Here is an 18,767-nt window from a genome sequence, read left to right as displayed (position 1 = left end):
CTTCCCCGCACCCTGCTAGGCCTGGTGGCGGCTTCGCTTCCTCCCGGGCTGAATCGGGCAGGGGTGGGGGCTATGAGCGGCCCACGAGACTTCCCTTTCCCTCCTTACTTCCTCCTTCAAGCGCTGGGACGCGGACCTAGGGAGGGTTTCCCTTAGAGAGGGCAGCCTTTAACCAGGTGGTCACCCCCGCCGCCGCAGCCGCCGCATCCGCCGCCACAACCACCTCCCTCTGGTTTTACCGATAAGAAACCTGAAGCAGAGCTGGGACTTTTCACATTAAGTCCCTTCACCGCCTCTATGCTGCCTTCCAAAAGAAAGAGCTTTTAATTTTTCGAAGTTTCAGTAGTAACATTACATTTGGCCCTGGCAACACTCAGTGATTTAGGAAGGGCGGTTATTATTGTTCATATTTTACAGGTAAAAAAACAAGAACCTCCGAAGAGGCTTTTCCAAGTGGCAGCATGGAAACTCACCAAACTGGGGCACAGATCTGCTCTGGAGTCTTCCCCACTGACAGCTCTTTTAAAGCCTTTTTTTTTTTTTTCTAATAATAAAATAAAAATTCTGGGCAATCTTGGGGAGAGAAGTTGACCAGGCTGAAAAGCCAGGATGGAAATGTTCCCCCAAGACTTCCTGTTGAAGATCTGCTTCTGCTGTATGACAGAGCCTGCCTGCTGTTGTCTGAGCCTTGCAGATGCCACCATGGCTGGGGGGACGGTGCAGCACGTCAGGGAGCAGAAACCAGCGAGCTGGGCCAGAACTACAGGACTCCTTCAAGAGGTCTCGGTTCTGACTCATTTACAGGATTGACAGGCCATTGTGTTCAGCAAGTGGCCAATATCTCTCTTTTTCCAGTCCTACTCCTAGAAGGAGAGTTTGCCTCATGTAGGAGTCTGGTGTGGAGGTGTGGGAGCTCCATAAAGGCACTTAAGAAAAAAATGAAGTCCTAATTAGAGAGGAGCAGGAATGGCTCAGCCATAATTTGATTTCATCTGTATCCTTCTTGAAAAAAGCAGCTAGAACCGCTGATGTGCTTGGTCACATGACCTTGACCGGTAATAACAGCTACCATTTACAGAACACTGATCAGGAGCCAGGCATCTTGCTAAGCAGTTTGCATACTTTAAATTCTCACCCCAACCCTTTTTAAGAGGATAGTTTTAGATCCGTTTTAGGATGAGGAAGCTGACTACTTTAAGTAATTTGCTTAGGTCCCATAGCTAGGAAGTGGTAGAACCAGGATTCAAATCTAGGCCTGGCTCATTCTAAAACTAATGTTCTTTGTACTCCTTGGCCAAGTACTATTTTGTTTTTAATTAAAAAAAAAAAAAAAAAATTTGGCCATGCCTGTGGCATGTGGGATCTCAGTTCCCCAACCAGGAATGGACCCTGTGCTCCCTGCAGTAAAAGCACAGAAAATTAACCACTAGATCTCCAGGGAAGTCCCTTGTTTTGTTTTTTTAATTTTATTGGAGTATAGTTGACTTGCAGTGTTGTGTTAGTTTCAAGTGTACAGCAAAGTGATTCAGTTATACATATACATATATTCATTCTTTTTCAGATACTTTTCATATAAGTTATTACAGAATACTGAGGAGAGTTCCATGTGCTGTATGGTAGGTCTCTGTTGGTTATCTGTTTTATATATAGTGGTATGTGTGTGTTAATCCCAAGCTCCTAATTTGTCCCTCCCCCACTGTTTTCCCTTTGGTAACCATCATGCTATATTGTTTTTTTTCACTTGGGAAATTATGTGTTCTTAACAATCTTGTCCATTCTAAAGGAGGTCCGTCCTGGGTGTTCTTTGGAAGGAATGATGCTAAAGCTGAAACTCCAGTACTTTGGCCACCTCATGCGAAGAGTTGACTCATTGGAAGACTCTGATGCTGGGAGGGATTGGGGGCAAGAGGAGAAGGGGACGACAGAGGATGAGATGGCTGGATGGCATCACCGACTCGATGGACATGAGTTTGAGTGAACTCCAGTAGTTGGTGATGGACAGGGAGGCCTGGCGTGCTGCAATTCATGGGGTCGCAAAGAGTCGGACACGACTGAGTGACTGAACTGAACTGAACAATCTTGTATCCTCAACATTGGTCTAAATACCTAAGACCAGAGGAGGTTCTGGAGGTAGTGCCTGCTTCTTGCGTGCTGCGTGTTAAGCTGCTTCAATTGTGTCCAACTCTTGGTGACCCCATGGACTGTAGCGCTCCAGGCTCTGTCCACGGGATTCTGCAGGCAAGAATACTGGAGTGGGTAGCCACTCCCTTTTCCAGGGGATCTTCCCAACCCAGGGATCGAACCCACGTCTCATGACTCCTGCACTGGCAGGCGGGTTCTTTACCACTAGTGCACCTGAGCCTGCTTCTTAGTACCAACAAAATTTTGCAGTCTTCTTTGCTCTGCTCTCAGTTTACCTAGAGTAAGGAGGCATTCCTTTTTCTTTCTTGAAGTTTGTGTGTGCCCTGCCCTCTAGTGGTTTTAGCTTGTAATGCACCAATGACCTTGAGTGTAACTAACCTTATCTCTTAAGAGTTCTTTCCATTTCTCATATTGAGATGTCTTTGCAATACTGGGCACTGGTGTTCTAAAATTCTGGGGTAATGACACCTTCCCCAGTTCAAACCCTAAGACCGTGGTTTTTCAAACGTTATGACGTACTTCTGATTGAGACCTCTGGAATCTGAATTTTTAACAAGCACTAGGTATTTCTGATGCAGGCAATCTGCAGGCCACATTTTGAAATACTGTGTCCTGTAATAACTCTGTTTCCAAATGCTCCCTGAATCTCAGCCCAAGCACCCTTGGGCTTCGGGGGATCTGGCACCAAGTCAGCGACTCTCCTTCACCAAACCCCATATTGAGTTTCTCGGAGGTCACGGCTTGGATGGTCAGGGAGGAAGCCTGCAGCAGTCCCGACAGTCAGCCTGTGCTGATGGAGCTTAGCTCTTGCCAATGTGGCAAGGAGAAAAGTGAAGGAAGCTAAAGTTTAGTGCACCAACTCTGAGTCAGGTATTGTGCTAGGTGTTTTCAAACATATTCTTTTTTAAAACCCTACAATAAGCCATGATTTTATTATTCATTCAATTTTGTAGATGAGGAAATTGCGGCTCAGAGATGTGAAGTATCTTCATCGAGCTTACAGGTGGTAAGAGTTGGAATTTGAATCCAAGTTTGTCTAACTCAGTGGTTCTAAATGGAGGGCGATTTTGGCCCCCAGGGGACATCTGGTCAGTCTGGAGACGATTTTGATTGTCATAAGTCGGTGGGGGGGGTTGTGCTAAAGGCACCTAGTGAGCTGAGGATCCCAGTAAACAAGCTACTGTGTACAGGACAGCTCCCACAAGTGCTGTGATCAAAAACCCTGGGCTCAAAGCCTGTTGCTTTTGCCCTACACAGTGGCAGGATGGCAATATGGTAAGTTAGAACAAAACAGGAAAGGGCCTATCCCAAGGGTCTTGGGTGAGAAGAAGGGAACAGGACTTCTGTGCTAAGCATAATGGTAAACGGGGGCAGCTGGTGAGATTTCTCTTTCTTCCAAGCTTGGCCAAGACCCTGCTCAGTTTCTCCCAACCTTGCCAAGTCAGTCCTGGGACGTCACACTAAGCTTGTCCTGGAGTGACCCCGACTCCCAGCTCAGGGCTGAGCAAAATATTTACCTGGGTCTTCCAGCACAGGACTTCCTAGCCAAAGCCCCTGGTTCCTGGGGCCTTTGTGCTCCACCTGCGGCCCCTGGGAGGTTCCACATTAGCACCTTTGGCAAGGCGGGGGGATGGGGAGGTGAAAATATAAAAAAATGGAGCAGTGTAAAAAATGTATATGGAGTAATGGGCAAAGCCAGGAGGATCTCCTTAGCAGGACCCTGTCTGGGGAGGAACCTGAGAGGGAGTAGTGGGGAGCTGGCCTGGAAAGCAGAGTTCTGACACTGGGGAGGCTCCTTTCCACAGCCATTTTTCTCCTCCAGGTTTGGACTGTAGATTCACGGGACCTTCCCCAGTACCCATTCCGAGAGCACCCACACACCCAGGCAGCCACCATTCTGGGCTTCCCCAATACTGGCCTCCCAACTAGACCAGGGGAGGGCGAGTCTGAGCTGACTGTGCTGACAGGAAATACCTCTCGTTCCACGCTCAGAGCCTCTGAAGACCTAACCAGCAGACAGGGGCGGGAGAGGAGGGAGAGAGGAGGGAGGAAGAAGGGGAGCGTCGGGGAGGGAGGAGATGGGGGAGGGTGGGGGAGGGAGGCAGCCTTGGAGTGAGAGAGAGGAAAGAACGTACAAGCAGGTCCCCCATATTTGGGGTTTCATCTTCCTTTGCTCACCACCCATGGAGGGGGGGCGAGGGCGGAGAAGAAGGGGATAGAGGAGGGTAGAACTGGAGGAGGATGTGGTAACAGCTGATTCGTCCCCTGAGGTCACACTTTCCAACAATCAGCTGTTACCGGGGTGGAAGGCAGGAAGTTTCCTTAAAGGCACAATGTTCTGAACACAGGTTCGGCATTCTGGAGCTCGTAGGAGCCATAGCAATCCCTTGATGGAGCCTGTCTTTCGTGCAGAAGGAACTACCTCACACTCTAGGCTGTTACCTTCACCCTCAATTGGGAGCTTATGGAAACATCATGAATCCCTCTACACACGTCCCTTTTTGATGGTGGCAGAGAGATGGGAATGATTGAGATAGGGTGGACCTCACACTTGCCCCTTTAACGAAGCGGTTCTGCAGCTTTTGCCAAGTCATTGGGTTCTTTTCCGATTATTATTAATTTTTTTTGGCCCATGTCCCCGCCCCTCTATGCTCTGATTGGCCTCTGGGGAAGGAACAGCCTCCTCATTGGTCTCCACCTCCGAAATCTCTTCCCCAAGTAGGCCTGAGTCAGTGAAAAGCTTCTGGGGGGCGGGACAGAATGGGGGTATCGTCCTGAGGACGGGGTTGCTGGCCAGTTGCACGTTGGCCCGGCCCGTCCCCTAGTTTCTGACCACAAGTCTAACTTCTACCCTCAGGTGAAGACTGTGCTATAAATCTTTCGTTGGGAAGCTGCTGCTTGACAGGCTTTGTCTCTCTGTGACTGGGGCAAGACATCTTCTACCAGAAGTTTCCTCTGATTAGGAAGGCCCTCCAGGAGGAGGAGTGGATTAGACCTCTCCAAGAGAAAGCTGAGGCCAGCGGAGGTGGGCAGTCCTCACTCCTCCAAAAGTTCCCAGGAGTCCTCATTTCAAAGGAAGAGTCTGTGTGCCCTGGGGCTGATTTCCACCTTCAGTTCTCACTCCTGCAGCCTCTCCTGCTCTTCCTGAGAGAAACATCGCCTCCTGCAAGAGGTCAGTGAATCCGTTTGGGGGCTGTCTAAAAGAACCACTCACAGCTCCGAGAAGGAGGGGCTGTAGCCCTTTAAGGAGTTCGCCGGGATGGATTCTGAGAGGAGTTTAAAAATGCCAACTCACAGAGCGCGCTGGATTCTGGGAACGAGGTGTCAGACCGAGAACTACATTGACCAGTATGCACCGCAAACACACACGCCTCGACTTCCTTCTGCACTTTAGGACTCGGGTTTGACGTAGCGCCCCTCTAAGCAAGTAGCTTAGACGCAGGGCTAAGCCACACCTTTTTACCTATTGGCCAGCTCTCGAGTTGGTGGGCGTGGCTTAGCCTTACTCCACTCGGCAAAGGGGTGGCCTCCTTGCCAATCAAAGCTAAGACGGCCAGGGAGGCGGGACCAAGGCGAAGCGCTGGCGCCCCCGAGTGGGTGTAGTCACGCTGCCCAGCAGTGGGCGGTGATTGGCCCTGGGCCGTGCAATCGCAGTTTGTGCGTCACGACGCCGCCAGCTGATCGGAGACTGGAGCCGGTGTGTGCTGGGCGCTGGGAAGAGACAGCGCCGCCGGCCGTGGGGATCGGACGCACTGATTTGCTCCCCTACCCTCAGCAACCCCCCCCACCCAGCACCAGGTGGGTGTGAGCTGGGGTCCCGGCAGCACAGGAGGGAACCGTGCTAACGGGGTAATGGGGGAAAGTAGGGTCCTGACGGCCACACCCTGCCCTTCCGGGGGAGGGGTGAGGGGGCGGCGGGGGTTGGGGAGTTCCGGGGGAGAGGGGCCTTGACTGGCTGGAGTAGTGTGTCAGGAGGTTTAAAGAAGGAGTCTGGGACAGTAGTCGTGCAGAAGGTTTTGCGGAGTAGCTGGGAGGAAGACGAGGGGCCAGAGGGCTGGGGGCGGCTAACCTCGGCGCCCTCTGGTATGAGGATACGGGAGCCGGCCTCCCAGCTTGAGGAGGATTTGGACAGGGCGGGTAGCGGGGAGGTGCTTTGCCTGTGCCGGCAGTCACTGGGTCAGGGCCAGTTGAGCGCCCTGGCAGGGAAGGGGTCTCTGGGCGGACCAGCCCCTCCTCTCGTTCCCTCCAGGGGATGTTATGTAAGGGGGGAGGGGAGAGGAGTAGGGGGCGGCGGTGCGGGGGCCTTATGCAACCCAAAGGTTAGGGTTTCACCGCGGGTTGGTGGGGGGAGCAGGCAGAAGGAGAGCCTGGAAACTCTAACCTTCCCCCCTCCCCAGCCTAACTGGCCGTCTTGAGCCGAGAGAAGGTCACCTCTGCACCTCCCCCCAGCCTGTCCGGTTGTGGGGCCCCTAGCCCAGGCCTGGCCCTGACCGCCTGGGAAGCCGGCTGGCTGGGTGGGGCGCCTGGGTTAGTCATCACTGGGCTCCCTCTCTCCCCACCTCTCGGCCAACTCTTGGCCCCTCCCCGTGGCCTCTGGCTAGGCTATTGCCCCCACCTCCCTCCGGCCCTAGTTCCAGCCTCCAACTCATTTGGCCTGTCATCCTGGCTGTCAGACTGAGCTAGGAGCTGTCAGAGTACCAAAGGGTTGATGGAGCAGCTGGTCAGAGGGTCAGTGCCCTGGGCCCACCCCTCCCTGCAGCCAAGGGCACCTGCTTGGCACAGACTCTCAGCAGCAGCTGAGTCCTATGGGTTGAACAGAGCCTGCTCAAGCAGATAGGAGTGGGAAGGAGTTGAACTGGTCACCTGGGAGAAGGAAGGTGCCACAAAGTTCATGCCTCCCAAGAGGGTTTTGTAATTTGAAAACCTCCCACCCTAATCTCTCTTTACCCTCTGAGTATAGATATCTAAAGGCAAGACCACCTTGTCCCCTCACACTGGCATGGACCATGCCCTTCGACAGAGTGTCAGCACAGACCCACCCTCCCAAGCTCGCAGCCTTCAAGCCTGCCACGCCCCCAGCCCCCTCCCTGGGCCATGCTGCAGGGCCCGGCTTTTCCTGCTGATTCATGCGTTGGAACTGTGGGGGCGGGGCTTGGAACTTGGAACAAAGTTCAGACATGGAGGGGCCGGCAGACAGCCTGGAATTCATACCAGATGTACCCGGAATGTGCAAGCGGAATGCCTGGCATTTAAGAGTCCTGGGGAAGCTGCCCAACCACCCTGCCCTACCTCCCTTTCCTCCAGCCTCTGGTCCCTTTTCCTCTCCTCACAGTCCCAGGAACCTCTGCTGACCTTCGAAACCCTAAACCTCCTCCCTTCCTTACTCTTCCCCAGATGTAGGCACCACCCCCCCAAAACTCTTCTTCCTGCTGAATTCCCTGAGACTGAGTCAGTTGCCCTGATCCCTCCCATTTCTGGACCTGAGGTACACCTTCTCACCTAATACCTGGGTAACTGGTGGAGGGTGTCCAGGCTCCCCGATCCTGCCCTCTCAGTGCTGAGGAGGCTGGAGGCTGCCCTGTGGGTAGGTGCGTAGCCAAGGCGACAAGGGGTGAGAGCACATTCAGGTTTCTACAGCCTTCAGTTCTGGAAAGAGGAGCAGGGAAGTAGGTTCAGAGCTGCCTCTTGTCCCTTGCTGGAGGCCCAGATCAGAGCCAAGAAGCCCTTCATTAGAAGGTTGAACATCCACTGGAGCTGGACTTTGAGGGCCAGTGGGACAGTGTCCCTGTAACATGGCCTTGCTCATGTCTTTCCCATTTTTCTTTCCTTTCCCTTTTAGGAACCTGTGCCTCCCACATCCTCACCTGGCTGAGCCGCAGTAGTTCTTCAGTGGCAAGCTTTATGTCCTGACCCAGCTAAAGCTGCCAGTTGAAGAACTGTTGCCCTCTGCCCCTGGCTTCGAGGAGGAGGAGGAAGAAGAGGAGAAGGAGCTGCTTTCCCCCTCTGGAAGGTGACAGAACTGGGGCTGGGAAGGTCTGAACAGCGAGAGTGATGATACCTTTTAGGGAAGGGAACCCTATTCAGTTGGAGAACCTTGCCCCAGATTGACCCAGCAAGAGAGAGAGTTTCAGATCAGAGATCCTGGCTGAATTGAGGAATAGAAGGCTCTGAGTACCCAAGCTTAGTTGCTCTTTGACAGTGGGAAGAAGTGGAGCAAAGAAATCCTGCCTTACCCTTTACGCAAATGTCTTTCCTGATCCTCCTTCCTTCCTTGCCCCTCATTCCTTCCTACTGGCCTTTCCAAGTTCAAAAGTAAGTTTCTTCTTCAGGGAAAAGGTCATACTGAGTTGCCCATCTGAGTAGTCATCTCCCTCCTCTTACCTCTTCCCTGTATTTCCTTAGTCTGGCCCAGACTCTAAATTCAGGGATACTCACCTCCACGTGGGACCCTTAGGCCTTCTGTCTCGGTTTCTCCACCTGTGAAATGGGGAGTCAAGTCACACAATTGAGCATGCATGAAGGAATCAGAAGCCCACTTTTGTGGACTCAGAGCCTGGGCTGTCCTCTGCTGTGGGTGGGAACAGAACAGCTTTTCACATAAGCTGTTGCCCTTCCCCCACCCCTGACCAGAACCCAGCTGGGGCTGGAGGTTGAGGGGAGGGACTAGGGTTAGACCAATGCCAGGAGCTGCTGGGAACTCAGTCTTGGCATTGACTTCCCACCAAGCAAAGGTGGCTCAGGCTTCCCCTGCCTCCCAGAGCAGGACCACAGCCCTGATGGGGTTCCAGCTGCCACTGCTGACTTCCCCCACTTTTTAAGGATAGGGTGTGAGATTCAGCTCAGGCCCGTGCAGGCAGGAAATTCTCCTCTCCAGCAACCAGAAGAGATGGGTTTTGAGATGTGACCGCTTTAGGGGCATCAGGCAGAATAAAACTGCCACCCCCAGCTCCTGATCTAATCTCACCCTTGGGCTCATGTTCTGGTGTGGTTCAGCCTTGGCCCAGTCTCCCTGCCTGAAGGTAATCAAGTTCACAGGTTACTGGAAGCTGTTCTGTTTGGGGGCAGGAGTTGTGCGGTTAACTGGATCCTGTTCTCCACTTTTGAGGAACAGATTTAGGAGAGAGTAGCTCATTGAACCCACCCTTCTGCAGCCTAAGCTGGATGTGAGTGGACTGCAATAGAGGAGGGTGGGTAGACTTGAGTCCACTCACAGGCTGCAACAAAGGTTGCTCTGTCCCTGGACATTGCTTCCGTCCTTTCTTCCCATCCTCGCTTCATGGGCCACAGTGTCTTCATCCAGCCTTGGGTACATGGCTCTGCCATCCTCACCCTTCATGGAGCAGAAATGAGGAAGAACAGCCTGAAAACACAGAGGCAGACAGAAGACCAGTGAAGGACCAGGCCTGGAGAGCACAGGGCCCTGTCTGGACATCCTGCAGAGGGGGGCCCGTAGAGGCCAGGAGTGCCCCCAGGAGGAGGGAGGACAAGCCACCGTCCATCGAAGACAAGCTTCCAGCCGACTACTTCATTCTCCATTCCTCTCCAGTCTTTCTGCCTCCCTCAGAGACGTGGGACCATGTTGAAGTGTCCTTGACTTCATCCTCCTGCTCCCACCTCTCCTCACCATGTAATTTGTCTATAAGCACCGTAGAGGAGCAAGAGCCAGCTGTGAAAGGACATATGCAGAAAATTCATAAAAGAAATTCCGATAGATAAAACCATGGAAAAAGGTGTGCTTCGTTAGTAATTAAAGAAAGGCAGCTATAGCTGGAAGCATTTTTTCCTGTAGCCAACTATAAGAGGAAAAACAAGACCCAGTTATTGACAAAGAAGTACTAAAATGACACTCTCATATGTTGCACATGGGTATACAAGTGGGTAGTCTTACTGATGTCAGTTGGGTAATGTGTGCCAAACATCCTAAAAGTTTCATGGCCTTTGATCTAGTAATTCTATATTTGGGAATGTATCCTAAGAATATAATTAAAGATTAGTAATAAGATGTTCATCCCAGCAATGCAGTAGGAAAAATTGAGAACCAACTATCCGGTTGGGAATTCATTTCTTTTTCTACTGTGATGAAAATTTGCAAGAGGGGGTTGCTTGAGTAAATTGTTATGGATCCACCCAGATGGTGGAACACTGCGCAGCCATTAAAAGTCATGTAGGAGAGGATTTGACTGGAAAGAAAAATGCTCTCTGAATATTAAAAAGGTTATAAAATGATATGTATTATGTGATCTCAATTTTGCTTTTTTAAATATGGGTGTATACTTATAAGACAGTTTTAAAAAGACTGCAGACATACTCCAAATTGTTAATAATAGTGGTTATCTTTGGATGATGGAATAAAGTTGTAATTTTCCATTTGGTTTTCTGTAGTTGCCAAATTTTCTACATTAATCATGTATGGCTTTCATATAATAAATAAGATTTAAAAGAATCAGTGTAATTTTTAAAACTTCTGGAGAGGTGGGTGTGGAAGAATGAAGAGATCCCCCCAGCCCCATTCACATAATAGGGTTTTGGTGGAGGAGGGGAGTTGTGAGAACATTTGTGGGAGCACCTATTGCTTTATGAATTTTATTCTTTGGGAGTAGCTGGAATCCACTCCTTGTACAGGGAACAGCTGTTGCGCTGACTTGGTGGCAGCCACCTAAAGAGATGTAGAGTGGATGGAGTAAAATGGAAAACAGGAAGAACCTGTCACTCTTCAGAAGAGGAAAAGTTCCCCGCCCCCAAAGCTGAAAGCTTCTGTATAATCCTGACAGTCCTGCTTCTGAAAGCAAGATGTGGCTTTTTCCCTTTGACTCTTCCCCAATCTTGAGATAACCCTGTGTGACCTCTCCTTGCCTCCTCAAATTGGCACAGATAGTCACTCCTCCCCTAATGGGTACCAAGCCCTGGCGGGAGGGGGCGGGGGGTGCTTTTCAAGACTAGGGCTGAATGGTTCCCTTCTTGATGAAAGGGTCCTCTGTAGGGGAGGGGCCCTGGTGGGTCGCTCTTAGAGAAAGGGAGTTGTTCCCTATGAGAGGTACCATGTCAAGGGGGCAGGACTCCTGGAGTTTACATGAGGTTGCTGAAATGTGTTCAAGGTCTGGAAACCTCGGGAAGGAAGGTGGCTGGAAGGAAGTGAGGTGCCCCAGTGTCCCCTCCCCACCCCCTCCGCCCCCTCCCTGCCCCCCGCTCCACAACTGAGACCAGGGTGGGGCGCGGGGCAGAGCGATGACGAAGTTTATGCCCATAGGAACGGGTTTGCCCTGGCCTCTGACTTCAGGGCTGCGTGGGTAGGAGATGGGCAGGAGGGACAGCAGGTGAGAGGTGAGAGCAGGTGAAGTAGGTGGAGGTTCATATGGCTGGGCCTCTGAGAGTGTCAGGTGAGATTAACAAGCCATTTCCAGATTTGCGGGGACGTGGGGACACAAGAGGGATTGGGAAGATCCCTGTCGACATCCAGAAAGCCTCCTTAAGCTCCGTTTACGGGTCTGAGCCCCGGAAGCCCCCTACCCTCCATCCCCCTCGAGGGCGGCACGCGATCGGCTGCTGTGGCTCAAGGGGCGGCGGCCCCAAGGCTTCTCCAATCACCGCCCAGCCAGGGGTTGGGGGCGTGGACGAGACCTGGAAAAGTTAAAGCCGATTCCGAAGGCGGAGCGGGCGGGGCACCTAAGGACCCCGCCTTGCCACAAAACCTGCTCGCAGTCTCCGCAGCGGGGTGTTGGATGCGTCGGGGCTTAGAGCCTGGGAGCCCCAGGGACCGATCCGGACGTAGCCCGCCCGCCAGGCCATGGCGCCCTCCGGGCTCCTCGTCACTGGCGCCTCCTTTGCCGCCTTCCGGGGGCTGCACTGGGGGCTGCAGCTGCTGCCCACCCCGGGATCTGCCGCCCAGAACCGCTGGAAGTGGCGGAACATTTGTGTCTCCCTGGTGCACAGCTTGCTTACGGGGGCCGGGGCCCTGCTCGGGTGCGAGGCTTAAGAGGTTTCGGAGGCACCGTGGCGAGGGCGAGGGAGGGGGGCGGTTGGCTGGGATTAAAAGACCCGGGGGCATCTTCAGAATCCATGCGAGATCTCGAAGTGTCTGAGGCCGGGGTGGGTTCGTGGATGAGTGGGTGGTGTCGATCCGTCCACAGTCGGAGAATGGATCCGTGTCCACACAGACGGTGACCATGGCTCCCCCGGTCTCCTCCAGGCTGTCGCTGTACCCTCAGATGGCCGCCGACCCGATTCATGGCCACCCTCCCTGGGCTCTGCTGCTGGTGGCTTTCTCTGTGGGTGAGTCTTCAGGGAAAGCTGGACCAGTCTGGGGCAGGGGACAAACTTCCAGAAGTCATTCCAGGACTCCTTCGCTCTTCCATTTCTTGATGGAGTGAAATGTTTCTGGCAGCTTTACTGAAAGGAAACTTTACTGAAAGAGCAGGGAAAGGTGGAGATTCTTCTCCAGACTGGACACTGGCTTGGGGGAAGGGTAACAGCAGCCTCCCCTCCTTGCCCACAGGTTATTTCCTGGCAGATGGAACTGACTTGTTGTGGAACCAGACCTTGGGCCAGGCCTGGGATCTTGTTTGTCACCATGCACTGGTGAGACTTGGCAAGCGGCGAGACAGGGAAGGAGGCATGCCCAGCCTGGGGGTTCCTGGTCTCTCATCAGCTTTCTGTCCTGTGACTTCCCCCAGAGTTTCCAACCCCTGCTGGCACTTGATCCTCCCAACCTTGGGCTGAACTGCGGGGAGGGGATTACTGCTGGCCAAAGCTGGAGTCAGCACTGCAGTCTCCCAAGGAGACTGGATTCCCACAGGTGTCCAGTCTATCGCAGAAACATTGACTATGGAGCTTAATAAGAAGGGGGAGTCCCAGTACTGGGAGTGGGGATAGGGTGTGAAAGCACAGGAATGCAAATCATAGGGGGCAGACAGCCCGGGGCCAAAGCTGCTCCAATTCTATTCTATGGAAGGGCTGTTTCAAGGCCATTCAGGCTCCTAACATAAGGGTAAACATAAAGTTGGCTTTGTTGGGGGCTCTGTGGGAAGTGCCACAAAATGCTTGGGAACCCTTCTTGAGGACTGGGATGCTGGGACCTGATTGTGTTGGGACCTCATGGGTGGTAGGTCGTGGAAGGTCCTCTGACCTCTGACCTCGGCTCCCCAGGTCGTGAGCTGCCTCAGCACCGCCGTTCTGTCCGGCCACTACGTGGGCTTCTCTGTGGTGTCTCTGCTCCTGGAGCTCAACTCCATCTTCCTGCACCTACGCCAACTGCTGCTGCTCTCTCGCCAGGCCCCATCTCTGGCCTTCAGCGTGACCAGCTGGGCCGCCCTGGCCACCCTGGTCCTCTTCCGCCTGGTGCCGCTGGGATGGATGAGCCTGTGGCTGTTCCAGCAATGCCACCAGATCCCTCTTGCTTTGGTCATCCTTGGTGGAACTGGACTGGCCTTTGTGGGTGTCATGAGCATCAGTTTGGGCGTCCATATTTTGGTCAGTGATGTTTTGCGATCTCGGCCCTGCCCACCCATCCTTGGAAACAAGGAAGCCAGGGGCACCAGGACCGATTGTGATGGTGAGGCCATCACCAGGGATGATTCCACTCTCAGCCTGAAAGACTGAGCCTCAGGCTCCTCCTCTGCCAGGCCTGGGAGAGGGAAGACTAACACCAGGAGATGCTCGTCTTCAATGCACTATCCCCCAGGGACAAGGCCTGGACTTGGTTTTCAGTACCTCAGTTCCTCTTCCAGCTAACTCCTGCATTCCTAGGATCTGAGGAGAAATGCTAATATTCATGGATGATGGGAACCTGGGCAAGAAACTGGTGATGTTTCTGGTTCACTGAATCCCATCATCAGATTACTGCCCTTTTCAGCAAACTAATTCCAGAGGTACAGCCTGTGCTACCAATAAAGGGTAGTGGGAGACATGAAGCTGGATGAAACTGCCAATGGGAACAGAGACTCTGCTTTAGCACAGGAACAGATGATGAAAGTGGAAGTCCTTCTAGGATCAGAGAGAGATCTGGTCAGAAGGGGTGAAGATCAGAGAGAAGAGAGACCTCATCCATGACCAAATTATGGCAGAGGGAAGAGGGTACAACAGGTGCTGTGTAACCAGTAGGGATGGACATAACAGTTGCTAAGAGACAAGGAACTGGTGATGTTTCTGGTTCTCAAAACCATATCATTCTGTTTGTATTTCAATCTAGTCCAACTGTGTCCAGCATCCTCCTTTTACCTTTGTTTAGTGTCTTTGCACCTTTTCAAAGAAAGTGCAGATTCTTAGAGGATTTCTGAGATTCATTAGAGGAATGAGCACCTGGCTAGGTCTGTCTTCTCCAAACTGTACTAAAGTCAAGAGCCATAGCAGGAACTCAACCACCCATTCTGAGAGCCCCGTGTAGGGTCTTCCCAAGCTTGGGCTTTCATGGAAGAATGAAGTCAGAGGCAGAAGCAAATGAGGTGAGGCTTCCACTTGGATGCAGAAGCATTAAGGAATACCTGACTCTCTTCTGGGATTAATTTGAACGCTCTCCTTTCTCCTCTGCTGCTTCTACTTCATTTTCTTTTCTTTTTTTTTTTTTTCTATTGCAAAAGACACCTCCCTTCTGCAGGCAAAACATCCAGGTTGTGTGAACTGTAAGCAGATGAAAGTTGCAATTCCACTAAACAACGGGAAAGAAATAGATAACCCTTAATTATCCACAGAAAAGATACAGGAGACAAAAGCGAGAGAAAGATAAAAGCAAAAAGCTGAGCTAGAGAGAGACAAAGGGAATGAAAGAAACAGACATATGCAGACGGAAGGACAGATAAGAAAAGATTTGTTGCATAGAAGAGACAGAGACGAAGAGAGATGGAGGGCAAGACACAATCCTTGGCAGAAATTTCAAGAAAGTCTATTATAGATACTGAGAAGAACCAAAATCATAGAATTGGTTAAATGGTCATAAAGAAAACAAGCAAAATAGAAATAAAGGCTGATGGGAAAGGACCCCAGTGGTGGAAGATACAGATAGTCTAGATGGTGAAATAAGGAGAGTGAGTGAAAAGGAGGAACCACCAGATCCCGGGGAGACAGGTGGTAGTGGCTGATAGATTAGCAGAGTGAGAAGAAAGAGGTGGTAATAGAGACCAGTGGGGGACTTCCCTGGTGGTCCAGTGGTTTAAGATTCTGCACTTCCAATGCAGGGGGCATGAGTTCAATCCCTGGTTGGGGAACAAAGATCCCAAATGCTGCATGGTGTGACCAAAAAAAGAGAGAAAGAGGTGAAGATTAGTCAGGGAAGCTGAGAAGCAGAACAGAAGGTAGAGGAGGCAGTCAATGGAAAGATTCATTGACAGAAAAAGTGTGCAATATGTTGAGTTGGAGACCGGCAGAAAGACAAAGCACAAACAGCTACAGTGCACAACACAGAGACAAGAACTGAGAGGCAGAGGCTGGTAGGACGATGGGAAGTAAGAATAGGAAATGGGAAATGACACAGAAGAATAAGCAAAGGGACTGAAGAGAATCAGAAAAAAGAGGACGTGGGGGCAGAACGATGAAATAAACATTCAAAGAAAAGAACTAGGAAAAAGAGGGAACATATAGATAGAGGAAAAAACATAGAGAGGGGACAGAGAGAGAGAGAGAGATTGTGAGATATCCCCATCAAAGAGTCATTAAAACCAAGGCACAAAGGGGAAAAATGACAAATAGAGACAAGGAGAAACTGCAACAGTTGGAAGTAAGCACAGGCAGAAAATAAGAGCAGAGGGTTTGAATGTAGTCAGACTAAAACCAGAGATGCAAAGGTGTAGAAACTGAGATAGAGATTTCTTTTTTTTTTTTTTTTTTTTGGTCATGCCATTTGGTGTGTGGGATCTTAGTTCCCTGACTAGGGATCAAACCTGTGCCCTCTGCTCTGAGAGAGTGGAGTCTTAGCCACTGAACCACAAGGGAAATCCCAAGACCTAATAAAGTAGTATCTTCAAAACTCAATTGTTATGTTAACCAAATGCCTTGATTAACAAAAACATTGTCTCGAGCTTTCAAAGAAAAATGTGACAAACGATGGGAGGAATCTGTTCCCAAACTATGTGTTGATGTCAATACTGAATCATTCTAATCCCTACACCTTTTCTTCAGTTGCTGTCATGAATTCACGGTTCAAGCGAGTTCCCCTCTTGGGAAAACTTGGTAGTATCTATGAAGGGTGCCCAAGATGGACAAAGGAAAAACCATCATAGAGGGAAATATGAGGTGAAAAATAGCTATTCCTATGGGTTAACTCTTAAAACATAGGAAGTGATTTAGCTAATTGAGGGGCAGGGGGCAGGATGTAAGTGGACACCTGGAGAATTTGGGATCACACACAATTTTCCATCACAGTGACCCAGTGAAACTTCAGAAGGGCGGGACTGGACTGTGATTATAATTGAGTAAGTGGACATCTCATCAACTGGTGTTATATGTATTGTGAACCAGGTATAAATGATGTGAATCAAAGAGGCATAGTCAGTTGAAAGCCTAGAAAAGAGAAGCTAAAAAATGCAGAGGTTTGCAGATGCTAAATTTGTTACAATGAGTTGGGTTGCCATGGTGGAGGTTGGCAGATGCTAAATTTGGTACAGTGAGTTGGGTTGCCATGGCGGTGCTCTAGCGAGCCTCACCATGGCCCAGTGAAGTGGTCCTCAAGACTGACTCCATACTTACCTGGCAGGGGAGATGACATGATCGCAAAGATTGACTCCGTGCCCACTGAGCTACTGGCTGATAACTTCTTTGTCCTTTGGCATAAGGGAGAGGATTTCCTGGATGGGAAGCATTGATATTTTATGGTTTCAGAACACTATCCTGATCAAAAATTAATAAACTGCTATGTAAATAAGATCATCAGTCTTTTGTGAATATGGTGACTTTGAGTCGCTTTTCTTGGCTCCAGAGGTGTCCTGGTTTATAATGTGATGCTGGCTTATGGAAGCTTTGCTGTGAGAAGATCTCTTGGCACTAACTCTTTAATCTACAAAGCCCTAGAGCCTCTACTCTGAAAAGGCGAACCAAACGTCTTCAGTAGAATGGACTTAGAGCAAGAGAAAAGATTCAGACAATTTAGAGTGATTCTCAAATGCCAAGGGTTGAATCCAAAAGAATTTTTAAATTTATCCTGAGTTAACAAGAAAATTAAACAGAAATATCCATAACTGAGTTGTCAAAGCCTGTTATATGTAAAATCTGGATTTGTTCGGCTGAAGGTTAGGAGCCCTCACTCTCCAGGTGATTACACAAGGGAAGTTATTCTCTAAAGAGCTGCTCCTTCATTGAAATGCAGTATTTGTTCAGAATCGTTAATGAAAGTCACACCATCCTAGGCTGAACATGTGTCATGAGCCTTCCACATGAGGCACCTTTGATACCTTCTCTCATTTAACCCCACACAATAGAGACATCCTATATACATAAATATATATATATATATATTTAATTTTTGGCTGCACTGAGTCTTCGTTGGTGCTTGCAGGCCTCCTCTAGTCGCAGTGAGTGGAGGCTATTCCCTAGTGGTGGTGTTCAGGTTTCCCTTGTTGGGGAGCACATATTCTAGACACGTGCACTTCAGTATTTGTGACCTGTGGGCCCTAGAATTCAGGCTCAGTAGTTGTGGCACATGGGCTTAGTTGCCCTGCAGCATGTGGGATCTTCCCGGACCAGGGATGGAACTCATATCTCCTGAAATGGCAGGCAGATTCTTAACCATTGTGCCACCAGGAAAGTCACCATCCTATTTTTCAGATGAGAAAACCAAGATAACTTACTCAGGATTACCTAGCCGGTTAGTGACAGGGCCTAGACTCAAGCCCATATATATGTTTGTTTTCTATTATAGCACCTGTGTCCAACATCTGCTATTTCTGCCTGCTTAGCTCCTCTCTCCCTCTCCTCTCATTGGGCATGTGACTCAGGGCTAGCCAATCTGAACATGGTATCCTTTTTCTTTGAGATGAGCCTATGACTTGGGCAGAACTGTGAGCCCCCACACCTTGCCTTCTGCTAGAACTTTTGGTTGAGATGCACTATGTGCTAACGTCGTTAATCCAGGTTGATATAAGATAACTTCCATGAGCATGAAGCCAAGACAGAAAAAAAGATTCAGAATACAGACAGATTTCTACCAGCATTTAAATATCTGGATCAAGCTCTACCTGAAGCAAGAACTCCACCCCCCATCCCCCAGACCATTCAGTTACACAACTCTAAAAACTCCCAGATTTGCTTTAGTGAGTATGAACAAATTTTTTTTTTTACTTGTAACAGTGAGTCTTTATTAATATATGACCTTCAAGATTATCTTACCATTTAAATTCTTAATCCTTTTTTATGTGTATTTTATTTATTTATTTTTGGCCATGCCTTTTGGCGTGTGGGGATCTTAGTTCCCGAACCAGGGATCGAACCCAGGTCCTGGCAGTGAAAGCACCAAGTTCTAACCACTGATCTGCCAGCGAATTTCCTTGCAGAAAATTAAAGCCTAGAAAAGTTAAGTGAGGGGACTTCCCTGGTGATCCAGTGGCTAAGATTCTGTGCTCCCAATGTTGGGGGCCCGAGTTAGATCTCTGGTCAGGGAACTAGATCCCACATGCTGCAACTAAGAGTTCATACACAGCAGCTAA

General features: G+C 50.2%; 1 protein-coding gene and 2 non-coding genes across 7 annotated transcripts; 2 read left to right on the top strand and 1 right to left on the bottom strand.

Annotated features, from left to right (window-relative positions):
- The first annotated feature begins 4,887 nt into the window (after positions 1 to 4,887).
- Positions 4,888 to 16,992, top strand: TLCD2 (TLC domain containing 2). 5 transcript variants are annotated; one of them, XM_059877851.1, is made up of 6 exons: positions 4,888 to 5,940; positions 7,982 to 8,152; positions 9,430 to 12,102; positions 12,329 to 12,411; positions 12,635 to 12,717; positions 13,285 to 16,992. In XM_059877851.1, the coding sequence occupies exons 3-6, from the start codon at positions 11,927 to 11,929 to the stop codon at positions 13,735 to 13,737; spliced, it is 795 nt and encodes a 264-aa protein (XP_059733834.1). In that variant the 5' UTR covers positions 4,888 to 5,940; positions 7,982 to 8,152; positions 9,430 to 11,926; the 3' UTR covers positions 13,738 to 16,992. The 5 variants fall into 5 exon arrangements, with proteins under 5 accessions (XP_059733834.1, XP_059733836.1, XP_059733835.1 ...); XM_059877853.1 differs by having other exon boundaries at positions 4,888 to 5,314; positions 7,982 to 12,102; XM_059877852.1 differs by having other exon boundaries at positions 4,888 to 5,991; positions 7,982 to 12,102.
- Positions 8,009 to 8,093, top strand: MIR22 (microRNA mir-22). The gene has a single exon (NR_031346.1). It is a non-coding gene; the product is annotated as a microRNA mir-22 (primary transcript).
- MIR3600 (microRNA mir-3600) lies at positions 8,011 to 8,091 on the bottom strand. The gene has a single exon (NR_036376.1). It is a non-coding gene; the product is annotated as a microRNA mir-3600 (primary transcript).
- Positions 16,993 to 18,767: the final 1,775 nt, after the last annotated feature.

Source organism: Bos taurus, chromosome 19 (assembly GCF_002263795.3).
Source record: "Bos taurus isolate L1 Dominette 01449 registration number 42190680 breed Hereford chromosome 19, ARS-UCD2.0, whole genome shotgun sequence".
Classification (NCBI taxonomy): domain Eukaryota; kingdom Metazoa; phylum Chordata; class Mammalia; order Artiodactyla; family Bovidae; genus Bos; species Bos taurus.
This window is presented reverse-complemented; position numbering and strand designations above follow the sequence as displayed.